At 42.9% G+C, this 13,301-nt stretch overlaps 1 protein-coding gene across 1 annotated transcript in view; it reads left to right on the plus strand.

Moving 5' to 3' along the window:
• CSGALNACT1 (chondroitin sulfate N-acetylgalactosaminyltransferase 1) overlaps positions 1 to 13,301 on the plus strand; it is a 95,765-nt gene that overhangs the window by 69,118 nt on the left and 13,346 nt on the right. The window contains exons 4-5 of the mRNA XM_047717257.1: positions 12,099 to 12,277; positions 12,815 to 12,909. Of these exons, the coding sequence (XP_047573213.1) occupies positions 12,099 to 12,277; positions 12,815 to 12,909 (274 nt within the window). The remainder of the gene's footprint in view (positions 1 to 12,098; positions 12,278 to 12,814; positions 12,910 to 13,301) is intronic.

The raw sequence follows: 13,301 nt of genomic DNA on the forward strand, positions 1-13,301 counted from the left end.
ATCCTTGAATAATGATAATAACCATGAATCATCTTATCGAATATTCGCAGCAACTTATGAGATAGATGCTGTTATTAGCCCCATTCATAGATGAAGAAACTGAGTCTCGGAGAGGTTGTTACTCAGGCTGTCGTCCCTACCACATGGGAGAGCCAGGATCTGAGCCTCAGCTGTTAACTTGGGATAGTCCAGGTCTTCCCATGGCACCACATTTTCTCTTAGAATACTCCCTTGCTCCCTCCTGAAACTCATAATTGTCAGTTGAAAGTAATAAGATTTGAAATCAGCCTGAATGATATTTATTTCATTAGGATACCAGCATTGTGATTAAACTGTTCTAAATGCAGCTAAATGCATATATGTTAAGAATAGCTTTTTAAAATCTAGTTTGGCTCATGAGCAGTGTTTTCCTCTCTCTGTCTCTAGATTTATGCTTACTCAGTTGATGGCTATAGATTAGTGCTTTGGAAACGGCAATTTGTGATTCATTAGAGGGTTGTGTAATAGCTTCAGTGGGTTCTGTCCAGTGTTTTTAAAACATTGAAATAGGATAGGATAGAAGATATCAGAGAACATCACAAGTAGTAAGGGTAAATATTGTTTTGTAAAACTTTAGTGTGTGCGTGTGTGTATCTACTATGTCATGATGTAGAATATTTTCCTTTGTATGGGTGGCAGCCAAAATATTTAGAAACCACTGCCATGGATAATAGTACAAATCAGTTCTCAGTATCTGATTCTTATTCCATAGTTTTCCATATTAAGCTGCAGTTAATCTCAGATTAAAGCCTCGCTTGGTGATTCTCAGATATAAATGTGCTTGGGAATAACCTGGCATGCTTTTTAAAAAAAATATTTTATTCATTTATTTGAGAGAGACAGAGAATAGCGAGAGAGAGCACAAGCAGGAAGGAGGGGGAGAACAGACTCCCCTCTGAGCAGGGAGCCTGATGTGGGGCTCCATTCCAGGACCCTGGGATCATAACCTGAGCCAAAGGCAGAAATTTAACTGACTGACCCACCCAGGTGCCCCCGGGGTGCTTTTTAAAATGCAGATTCTTAAAAAAAAAAAATAAAATAAATAATAAAATGCAGATTCTTGGTATCCGGCTCCAGAAATTCTGAGTCAGTAGGCCTGAGATGAAGAAGCTTGGTCACCGATACCTAGAACAAGTCCCACATGTGATGGTGACATGGGTGACCCACAGTGAAAAATGCTGGCCTAGGTAGACATTTGCTTGGAGCTATGTATTGGGAAATTTTTAAAAATTGTAACAGGTAGGCAGATTGGCGTGAGTTAACATTTACTACATTGCAACTTCATCTTTGTCCAATCATAAGGATACAAAGGCATCTTTCAGAGGTATTATCTGTGAGATCAAAGTACTAGAGATGAGACACTGCCCTGTCATTGCAAGTATGTGACCTAAGAGAGGGGTTTTTCTGTATGTCTTCTCAGGGACCTGCCTTGCTTGGGTGTGTGTCATCATTTCATGCCTCTTTGAAAGGATTTTTTTTTTAAGGTTTTATTTATTTATTTAAGAGGAACAGAGAAAGAGCAGAAGCGGGGGGAGAGGCAGAAGGAAAGAGACACAGTCTCCCCACTGAGCAGGGAACCCAATGCAGGGCTCTATCCCAGAACCCTGGGATCATGGCCTGAGCCAAAGGCAGACACTTAACCAACGGAGCCACCCAGGTGCCCCTGGAAGGATTTGGTTGACGTGTACCCTCAGAAAGATTTATCAGGACATCGCAGAAGAAAATTGGGGAGGAAGGTTTTATTCTGGTTTGCGATTTGTTTCTTAAATTTGAATGGAATTGGTGCTTTGTTTTAATTTCTTTCTTAAGCAATTTTTAGATACTATCTCATTCACTGAAATAAAAAAATCAACAACAGAAAATCCCTCCCAAGGAGATAAGAAATCTTGGGCCCTGGGAGGTACCTCACAGATTAAGGCAGCATCTCAGGCCTGTGGCCATCCCACCTGGCATTTGCAAGAGGGGCTAAGTACGATTCTGCTTAGTGGAGATTCTACTCTTTGTGGAGATGTGCCTATAGTCAGTATTCTAAATTGTTCTTTGGGGGATTGGAACATAGCATATAGATTATAGTATTGTAATAATTTTAAATTTCCTGGGTGTGATTATTATATTATTATAATGTTACATAGGAGAATGCCCTGGTTCTTGGGAGATACTTCTCTTCAAGGGTAAAGTTGTCATGATGTGTGCAGCTAACTCTCAAATAGCTGAAAACAAGCAGTCAGGCAGAATGTTAACACTTGCTAAATCTAAGTGAAAGATATATGGATACTTACATTATTCTTACATTTTTGAACGTTTGAAATTTTTCCAGATAAAAATATTGGGAAAATATATTACGAAAAAAATGAAATGATTTGTTTATATAATGGAATATAATTCAACAGTTAAAGAAAGGTGATATCAGCAAAATGGTAAAATAAAGACCTCTGTAAATACTCTTAATAAAGCAATGAGAAAATTGCTAAAAATGGTCAGAATCAACTTTTTGAAGAACTCTGGAAATTAAACAAAGCTTGCAATAATCTGAAAAATGTTTATCCAAGAAAAATGACTGAATTTTTGCGCGGCTTTAACCTGCCTTGTTCCCACCTTCTCCTTAGCTCTTCTGTAGCTTTGAAATCCAGTAGCCCACGAGCACAGCAAGAGCCACATCCTGGCAGCAATCGGGGGCCAGCATGGGGCAGGAACTCCTCTAACGTGTCAGAAAAATGTTTTGATGTGACCTGTCTGGGGTTTTCTGGAAGACTCCACTCTGAAAGTTGTCTTTATTTAACTGACTCAGAGCTCTCCCAGCGGAAAAAGCCTTCCCTCTAAAAAACAATTATAGGAAGTCTGTAACTTTGTGGCTTCCTGAGGTAGTAGATAAGAGTTGGGGCAGACAACAGACTAACCAAAATGCTTAAAAAGTGAGGCTGAGGAGCGAGATCTCCACTGGGTTTTGAAAAGCTTGAATACCTTCCTGGGGATGTAGAAGACCATGCTCACATTTAGGGCTATGGTCATCCTTAGGAAAAAGGTGAGCAGGCCCTAAATTTTCACCTTTGGCTGACCTTGAGGCTTTGTGCAAGAAGTAAGTAAAGGCTAAGGGAAGCAGTCAATTACCTGGTTGAGTGTTGATGGCAGGCCCCAACATGTACACAAAATCCCTTGACAAAGATTTGGAGACTTATTGGTTCTAGACACTTAAAGAAATGTCTTCTAATAGTTAACTTACCACTAAGTTGTCACACTCAACAAAGAATACAGATTTTACAGAATTAGTTTAAGAAAGTCACTCTGAGAAACAAACTGAGGGTTTTGGAGGGGAGGGGGGTTGGGGGGAATGGGTGAGCCTGGTGGTGGGTATTAAGGAGGGCATGTATTGCATGGAGCACTGGGTGTGGTGCATAAACAGTGAATTTTGGAACACTGACAAGAAATTAAAAAAAAAAAAAAGAAAGAAAAAAAGTCACTAAACAAGCAAACAACAACAAAAAAGAGGAACAACAATAAACCCAGGGGTTGGGGGGAGTTGATTCTCATTTCTAGGATTGCCACATTATATTATTTAAAATGTCAAGTTTTAAACAAAAAGTCAGAGATATACAAAGAAACAGAAAGTATGGCCCATGAACAGGAAACAAATCAATGATTAGAAATTGTCCCTGACAGCGGTGCCTGGGCAGCTGAGTCAGTTAAGTCATGATCCTGGAGTCATGGGATTGAGCCCTGCACTGGGCTTCCTGCTCAGCGGGGAGTCTGCTTCTCCCTCTCTCTCTGCTTCTCTTCGCACTCATGCTCTCTCTCTCTCTCTTTCTTGATCATTCTCTCTCAAAGAAGTAAATAAAATCTTTAAAAAAAATTGTCCCTGAGGAAGCCCAGGTGTTGGACTTACTAGACAAAAACTTTAAATCAACTGTATGAAATATGTTGGAAGAATTAAAAGAAACCATGTTTAAAGACTAATGAAAAGTATAAGAACCAAGTCTTGGCAAATAGGACCATTTCTTACCAAATAGAAACAGAAGTTATAAGAAAAGAGCCAAATGGAAATTCTGGGGTTGAAAAGTACAGTAACTAAAATGAAGAATTCACTAAGGTGTGCTGAATATCTGGTTTGAACCAGCAGAGGAAAGGATCTGTGAACTTTAAGGCAGGTCAATTGATGTGATGAGGTTAAAGAAACAAAAATGCATAAACATATGAATGCATAAACTATGAATCTTGGAACACTGAAAAAATAAGATAAAATTAAAAAAATAAAGAGGAATGAAGAAAATGAACAAACCTCAGAGACTTGCAGGATAGCATCAAGCATGCCAATATTCGTGGGAGTTCCAGAGGAGAGGAGAGAAAGGGGCAGACAAAAATTTGAAGAAATAATGGCTCCAAACTTCCCAAATTTGTTGAAAAACCCAAATCTACATATCTAAAAAGCTCAACAAACTCTGAACAGGGAAATCCAAAGAAATCCACAGTGAACATGTGATAACCAAATAGTTGAAAGACAAAGACAAAGACAGAATCTTGTGAGTGGTAGGAGCAAAGTACTCATTGGATACAAAGGAATCTTAATAAAATTGGTAGCTGATTTCTCATCAGAAATAATGGGGGCCAGAAAGTGGGATGATATATTCAAAGTGCTGGAAGAAAAACATTGAACCAAGAATTCCATATTCAGCAAAACCGTCCATCAGAAATGAAGGGGAAATTAAGACATGCCCATATAAGTAAGAACTGAGAGACTCCATCACTAGCATGCCTGCCACACAAGAAATACGAAAAGAAGCTCTTGAGGCTGAAATGAAATGACACTACACAAGCTCGAATTCTTGTGAAGAAACCAGCAGCTGAAGTAAAAGTAACTATTTCCCTATTTATAGGATATAAATGTATTTTTTGTTTATAACTCTTTTTCTCTTATCTGCTTGAAAAAATAACTGCATAAAACAAGGTTCATAAATCTGTATTGGTAGACACAGTGCCTATAGATATCATTTTAATATGATAACAGCACAAAGGAGGGGAGAGGGAATGGAGGACCATATTTTGTGCACTGTGGAAAATAAGCATTTCTTCAAAAAGAGATGGAAAATCTGAGTAGATCTATAACAAGTAAATGGATGGAAACAATAATCAGAAAACTTCCCCTAAAGAAAAGACCAGGCTCAAATGGCTTCACTGCTGATTTCCACCAGTCATTAAAGATGAATTAACGCCAAAGCTTCACGAACTTTCACAATTTAGAAGAGGAGGGCGTACTTCCCAACTCGTTCTATGAGGGCAGTATTATCCTGAAACCTTAACCAGGTAAAGACTAAGAAAAGAAAACAGATGTAGAAATTAGAGATGTAGAAATCCTCAACAAAATACTAGCAAACTATATCCAGCACCATGTAAAAATGATTTTATACCATGACTAAGTGAAACTTATCCTAGGAATGCAGGGTTGACACAATATACGAGGGTCAATCAATGTACTACACAAAACTGCATGACCATCTCTGTCCATGCAGAAAAAGCATTTGAAAAAAAAAGGGGGTTTACTGTATTCTGGATATTTCAGATAAGTGGACTCATGTAGTATATGATGTTTTGTGTCTGGCTTCTTAACTTACGATAATGATTTCAAGGTCATCCACACTGTAACATGTGTTAGTCATTCACTACTTTTTATTTTATTGTTTTTGATACGACTGTAAATGGGATTATTTTCTTAATTTCTCTTTCACTGTATGTAGAAACACAACTGATTTTACATGTTATTTTGTATTCTGACACTACTGAATTCATTTATTGGTTCTAACAGATTTTTGGTGAAGTCTTTAGGTTCTCCTATATATAAGATCATTCCATCCGAAGAGATAATTTTACTTCTTTCTTTCTGATTTTGTCATATATGGCCCTTATTATGTTGAGGTACATTCCTTCTATATCTAATTCGTTAAGGGTTTTTATCATGAAAGGATGTTGAAGCTTGTTAAATGTTTTTTCTGTGTCTTTTGAAATGATCATGTGATTTTCATCTTTCATTCTGTTAATGTTGTGTATCATGTTTCTTAATTTGCGGCTGTTGAACCGTCCTTGCATCTCAGGGATGAATCCCACTTGCTCATGGTGTATGCTCCTTTTAATGTATTAAATTTGGTTTGCCAATATTTTGTTGAGGATTTTTGCATCTGTGTTCGTCAGGGAGATTGGCCTATAGTTTTCTTTTCTTGTAGTGTCCTTATCTGGCTTCAGTATCAGATAATGCTGGCCTTGTAAAATGAGTTTAGAATTATTCCTTTCTCTTCAATAGTTTGGCAGAGTTTGAGAAGGATTGGTATTAATTCATCTTTAGATGTTTGGTAGAATTCACTCATGAAGCTGTGTGGTCCTGAGGCTTTTATCTGTGGGAGAGGTTTGATTATGGATTCAGTATCCTTGCTCATTATTTGTCTATTTAGATTTTCTATTATTTTATGATTTGGTCTTGGGAAATTGTATATTTCTAGGAATTTATCCATTTCTCTTAAGTTATTCAATTTGTTGGCATATAATTGTTCATAGCAATCTCATGAGATTTTGTATTTCTGTGGTATTAGTTGTGATGTCTCCTCTTTTGTTTATAATTTTATTAATTTGAGTAATACCTCTTAAATCTGTCTTAGGTAGTCTGGCTAAAGTTTTATTCATTTTGCTTATCATTTCAAAAGAAACTTGCTGAAACAGAGTTGTATAAGCTGGCTTGTATAAGCTCAGAATCTAGAAAATTCTAAATTATTTAAGGTGCCATCTATGAAAAGCTGCCTGAGAATACGTTTAATTTTAAATTCTTGACCCTATTCAAGTGTTTTCAGTAAGTAGAACTCATAAGCAATTTCAATATTTAGAGCTGTTAGATTTAGAATTTTAAATTATACATTGAATGTAATATGAATTTGTATGTAAATTCTTAAAGTATTTTTTTTAAATGAAGGATTATTGTAGGAAGTGCCACATTAAGGGAATTTCCTTATAATGGTGGAAAGAAGTCTGTATGAGAATAAATCACATTAAACAACAAGATCTTTTATCATTTTCAATCCGGCAATTCTGGGAAATAAAGTCAATTAGATAAATTAAATCTCCAGTAGAAACAGTAGTTTTCTGAGGTCATTATAACCTCTAGCAGAATAATTGTATATAACTTGGAGGAGTCCCTATGCACCAGCCTTATTATATAAAAAAGGGGAATTGAATGAGAAACTTGAGAGTTTCATCAGTCAGTAACAATTCAAGAAGAAAAGAAGAATAGTGAGTAATCATGGGGCCTTTTGGAACCACATATTCTGGAGTCATAGTTGGAAATTGCATAGTATAGAATCTAGTGCCTTCATTCTACCATGAAGAAGGCCCGTTTTCCTTCCCAGGCCGTTACTTTAGACGTGCCACTAAATGTTACAGTTCTTTGTATGGGATAAATTAAATATTTCAAACTAAATTGTATCTCCTTTCTCTTGGCTCTCATTTCTTCCGTTATTTCGTATTTGCCATCTTTCTAAAAGCGTGGGTTTGTGTCTCTCCTTAGAAATCTGTTGGTTGGGGACTATTTCTGCTGATGTATGAGGGCTCCCCAGTACCCCCCTGAGGGAAGAAGGAGGAATCATGGGCAATCCCCCCAACAGTAAAGGTGTGAGATACACCTCAGCTTTTCCTGTGGCTTTATCCTCCATTCATCCAATGCTTACCAATCACCCACTGTATCCTTGTGTGTGTTACTTACTATATATTGTGCCAGATAATCTCTGGAGATTACAAAAAGGGGGAAGTCACCCCTGCCCACCCAGGATTTATAGCCTGTAAGTCAGCCAGTACATATCTGTACAGGCAAAGGCACAAGAAGGCACCAGGCACGGGAGGACAGAGGGAGGATTGGGCAAAGTGCTAGGGACCCCAAACAGGCCCTTCAGTTTGCAGCAAGACCTAAGAGGTGGTGATACTTGTCTCAGGTTGTCAAGACTGAGTGGGGTTTTTGTGGGAGAGGGTGGAGAAAGCATATTCCGGGAAGGGACCCTGGCGCTGAGGCAGGAGGCACACGGCATACCATCCGTGATCATAGCCTGGATGGTCCCTGGGTGGGGGGTGTTCAGGACAGAGGACAAAACAGGGTCCTTGCCTGGGCACCTCTGTGGCACATTCCCAAACCCACCACCACACCCCCTTGGGGGCGAAAAAGGGTTTTATGTTGAAGTGGTCCTTGCTTTTGCATGGCTCTGCTGCCCCTTCCTCCACTGTTTCCTACACTAGGGAGCAGGGCTGCTCTGGCCAGTGAGTGAGTCCCCTGCCCAGCGAGTGAGCAGCATTTCTGAGTGAAGCCAGCGAACGTGTGGAGGGAGGGGCCCGGCCGTCCTGCCGAAGCCAGTTTCTCTTCATCCTGTTGTGCCCTGTGCTCCGGGGCTGGTGCTGATGAGTCTGAGGAGAGAGGAAGGTGTCCACTTGCCAGGCCCAGATGTTTGACAGTGTATTAATCTCTCTGTTCTGGAAAAGAGAGAAAGGGAAGTAGTTCCCATTCTTTCTCTGCTGTTTCCAGCTCAGCTCTCTGTCTTAGTAGAAAATACCTGTTAATTATCTGAGGCCCTTCCTGACAGCAGAGAGGAGAGCACGGGGTTCATCCAGAGACTGGTCAGTTCTAAGAAGTGCCTGGGCTGAGTGATGGAGAGGGAGGACAGTACTATTACCCTCTGCAGACAGACTCACAGCTGAGCCCGGGGACCTGGCAGGCATCCTGGGAACCACAGACGGATGACGAAGTTAGCTCTGGGCCTTCTCCAACACCTGTGGGTGATGAATGGTGCCTCCCAGACCAGCTACGACTCTGTCCCCGCCCCGCCCCGCCCCACCTCTGCTGTGCCCTCACATCCAGCTCTGTGAATCAGGCCTTCGGCACAGAGCCGTCATATGTATGTCTGCTGGGAGGCCGACAGGAGCAACGCCTGTCTCCTGCTGGCCAGCGCTGGTTGTGGTGGATGAGCTGGGTGCGGGAGCCTTCTTTGCATGAGCCTGGGCCCCCATCGGGCCACCAGGCAGCTGGGCAGACAGTGAGCAGACAGAGTTGGGTGCCCACCCTGCACCTTTCTGCATGGCCTGTGGGTGCCCTGAGAGGGGCCTGGAAGCGCCCATTCGGAGATTGGGTAGCGCCTGGACAGAACGTGGATTGTCTCATCCTTATAGAGAGCTTCGCTGAAGAAAGAGGAAGCAGATCGCCTTTCACTTTAGGGCCACAGGGAGGGTCCATTGGCGTCCGTGCTCCTGAATTCCCTTTCTCTAAAGGCAACATGTTGAAGCTTAGAAATGATGTTTTAAGATTTTCTAAAAAAGATCTTCCAGATTAAGGTCATCTCAAGCACTAGGCACAGTGCTCACTCCTTTCCTTTCCCTGGGGGCTCTGAGTGACGGACGATCCCCGCCCCCCAGCTTCCTCCTGCCCCCTGCCCTTTGCTGCCAAAAAGCAGCTCAAGCCAGGGTTGGGGGAATTTAGAGACAACAAACTTGATTAACTTACACATTGGGTAAGTGTAGACATCAAATTACCACTGTTCCCTCCGAGTTTGTAGTACTCAACTGCCTTTCCACCATTCACCCCATGGTCAACACCTACAGTCTGGTCATATCTCTAATGCTGTTACCTCAGTTTCTGGTGCTGCCTTGGTTTCTTAAGTATTCAACATGACTTAACTTTTGTAAAAATTCGATATGTGTGCACAAAGGACCGTAGGCTGTTCCAGGAGGGAAACTGGGCTGTACCTTTAAGAGGAACTGCATTCCTCTTCCTCTGGTGAAAGTCGCTTGCTGTTGTTCAAATATAGAGCATTTTTATATTTGAACTCTCTAATGGTAGATCCTGGAAAACCTGGAAAATGGTAGATCCTGAAGAAGGAAGGCCTTCCTCCTCTGCCAACTGGCTAATGCAGATATCCCTGCATTCTATTCGCCCCCAGAGCATATGAGCCTTGAGACAAGTCAAGAAAGAGACCCACAACTGGCTGTTAGAAAAAGATGAGCCCCAGGAATGTGGCTAAGTCCTGTGAGACCTGGCAGGAGGCTTCCTTAGATGAAGAGGGGAGAATCCAAGTGCCTCCCAAGGGTGAAACTTTCCTGAAAATTGCCCAGACAGGGCAAGGAGAAGTGGGCTAAGCTTGACTTGCAGGAGCGGGGCTGTGGAAGCCTCTGGCAGGTGTGGACACGGCTGCAGAGGCCACACTCCACTTGCATGTGTTTTTGCAGCAGGGAGGTGTCCTGGTCCTCATCAGGGCCAGGCCAAGCATGAGGAGGCCCCAGAGCATGACTTTAGTGCCACTCACAGAAACTACGACCCGTGGGCTGCCTCCCTGGGGCATGCAGGAAGGGGCAGATCCCTCCACAGGCAGAGCCCTGCCTAACCGAATGCAGAATCCCAGAGAAACAGAATTTGAGGGTGGAAAGTGCCCTTTGGGCTCCACCAGACTTTCAATGAGGAACCTGAGGCAAGAGAAGTGAAATGACTTTCCCCAAATAGATGAGAGAGCTGGGATGAGAGCCATTTGTCTGCTGACGTGTTTCCTCGCAGACATCTGCTGAGCACCTAGTGGGTGTGGGCCCCGGATCCAGGTTTGCTGACGCAGACGCCCGTGCTCTCCCAGGCACCAGCCCTCCTGCCCTGATCTAAATCTGAAAAGCCTGTCTGTCACTAGATTCAGACAAGGTTGGGCCCACAGATTCCCAGGAAAAAAAAACCCACCCCAGTCCCAGATTTGAAAGAAGATGTCGCGTCAGGAAAGGGGTAGCAGAACTAGTTCTGCTCAGCTGATTAAATGACCAGGTTTCAACCTCACATTTGAAAAGTTTCTGACTCTGTTTTTGTGTTGACCTTCGCCCAAGAGAGTTCCTTGGCATACAAACTTTGAAACAAAAGTGGGTTTTTATATGTTTTGAATACCTCAAGATTGGAGAGGCATTAGGAGTGGGCAGTGGGTGGAGGGGAGAGCCCAGGCTGTGGAAACAGAGGAACCATGATGAAAAGATGGGGGCCAGAAAAGTGATGAGCCAGAAAAGGAGATTTGTCAAAGGCCAAGGCTGCCTACTGCACAGGTAGGGTTAGGAGCTGGACCAGGCCTCAGAGTCGTTCCCTAGTTCCGTCTGGCAGAAGACAACTCCTGTACCACTAGGTACCATCTGAATTCTTGGAACTTCTGCTCAAGACATGCCCCATTTCAGAAGGTTCTGGTGTCCCTGGGAAAGAAGAGTCAGATGAAGAAATGTCTTGCTTGGCTTTACCACCACAGGCCTGGGAGTCCTTGCTGGGGTTGAGGACAGAGAGAGCTGATGCTTACAGACCTCTTTATGCTCTTGGCAGCATTAACCTAACTAGTAGCGCTGTGAGTAGTTAAGGAAGGTGCTATCATTCCCATTTTGCAGATGAGGCAACTGAGCTTCCAGGAGATAACTGGGCTGGCCTAGATCACAGAGTTAGTCTATAGGAGAACCAGGTCTGGGACAGCCTTAGTGATATGAATCCAAGTCTGTCACTTTTTCCTCCGTACTCTCTTGCTTTTCCTGAAGATGGGGAAGGAGTCCAGGCTTAGATGTGTTTGGGGATAGACATACATCAAGACCGTCATGCCTGGTCTCGAGTCACATAAAGATGAGAAGACACCAGGTGGGTCCATTCCGGTGTGATTTTGTTTCTTTGGCCCAGTGGTTTCATTCAGGTGGCTTGGGAGGCATGGAGATTGTCCTGGGTTCTGTTCACCCAGTCTCCACTGGTTCAAGTTTCTCTATCACAGATAATGTCCATTAGCTACAACAGTACACTTTTCACTGTGGGGAAATTGCTAGAGAAAGAAGAAATAAATTGTTCCTAAAACTTTCCTGAGTGTTCTTGGTACCTTTAATCTCAGGGAGTTTCCAGTGAGTCTGGGTCATTTTGTATCTTCTTGGTAATCTCAGTGTCTTTACGGTTACTACACCTACGTGGCAAGATGTGGATGGGCCCTGGTCTTGTGTTTCCCAGGGGAATCTGTCCACCTGGGCACATGAGCACGTGAGTGACTGTATCTGGTCTTCCCTTTCAGAGCTGCCAACTTCAGGAACTTTACCTTCATCCAATTGAACGGAGAGTTTTCTCGGGGAAAGGGCCTTGATGTGGGAGCCCGCTTCTGGAAAGGAAGCAACGTCCTTCTTTTTTTCTGTGACGTCGACATCTACTTCACCTCCGAATTCCTCAATACGTGCAGACTGAACACACAGCCAGGTAAGGGTCTCTGGAGTTGGCGCTTCCCTTTCTCTCCCCCATGGTGGTGTTTAGCTCTGTCACACTCACATGCGTCCCTTCACAGCTCCCTCAGCTCTCTTGCTTCTGCACTGGCGCCATTTTACCTCAAAGGGAAGGAAAATCATCTGATTTGATTTCTCCTTTGATGTCAGTGTGGGCCTGTCAGCCACCATAAGTCTGAGGCTCCTCGTCCTAAGTTCAAATCTGTAACCCATTTTCCATTTTCAGCAGGGAGGTCGGCCCACACAGGAGAAAGTGTGTGGGGAGGACAGGGGCTGGAAAGCTGTCTGAAACTAAAGGGAGAGGAGGGGCTGTAGGCATGCACTAAGGGATATCGGAGAGTCTGTCTGTCTGGTCTAGCTGCGCAGAACTTCTAAGATGTGTTTTAGGGTCGAATGATAAGAAAAGGAAAAGTGGATGGAAATACCTGGGATATTTCCGAGGGTTGAATAGAAGCCAACCAGCCTAATAGTTCCGTCTGTTGCTTTAGGAGAATGTTTGTTTCCTGGTTTGCAGGGAAGAAGGTATTTTATCCGGTCCTTTTCAGTCAGTACAATCCCGGCATAATATATGGCCATCAGGACGCAGTGCCTCCCTTAGAACAGCAGCTGGTGAGTAATGACCTGCAGGGGCCCCTGTGTGGCTCTGTGTCCTGTCTTTCATTACCAGGGGCACCTGACCATGAGTAAAGGTGAGTGGAAATCTGTGGATTGATTCCCATAGTAATTTTTAAGTTTGGCACATGTTCTGGCCTTTGCTCCCAGCACCTTGTTCATTAAAAGTGCTTGCAATATTTAAAAGCGGAAAATAAATAGGAACAGTACCTCACGGAAAGGTAATTTCACACCTTCATAGTTTTCTTTTTTTTTTTAAGATTTATTTATTTATTTATTTGACAGAGAGATCACAAGTAGGCAGAGAGGAAGGCAGAGAGAGAGGGGGAAGCAGGCTCTCCGCTGAGCAGAGAGCCCCCATGTGGGGCTCGATCCCAGGACCCTGGGAT

The sequence above is a fragment of the Lutra lutra genome, chromosome 2 (genome assembly GCF_902655055.1).
Source record: "Lutra lutra chromosome 2, mLutLut1.2, whole genome shotgun sequence".
Taxonomy (NCBI): Eukaryota; Metazoa; Chordata; class Mammalia; order Carnivora; family Mustelidae; genus Lutra; species Lutra lutra.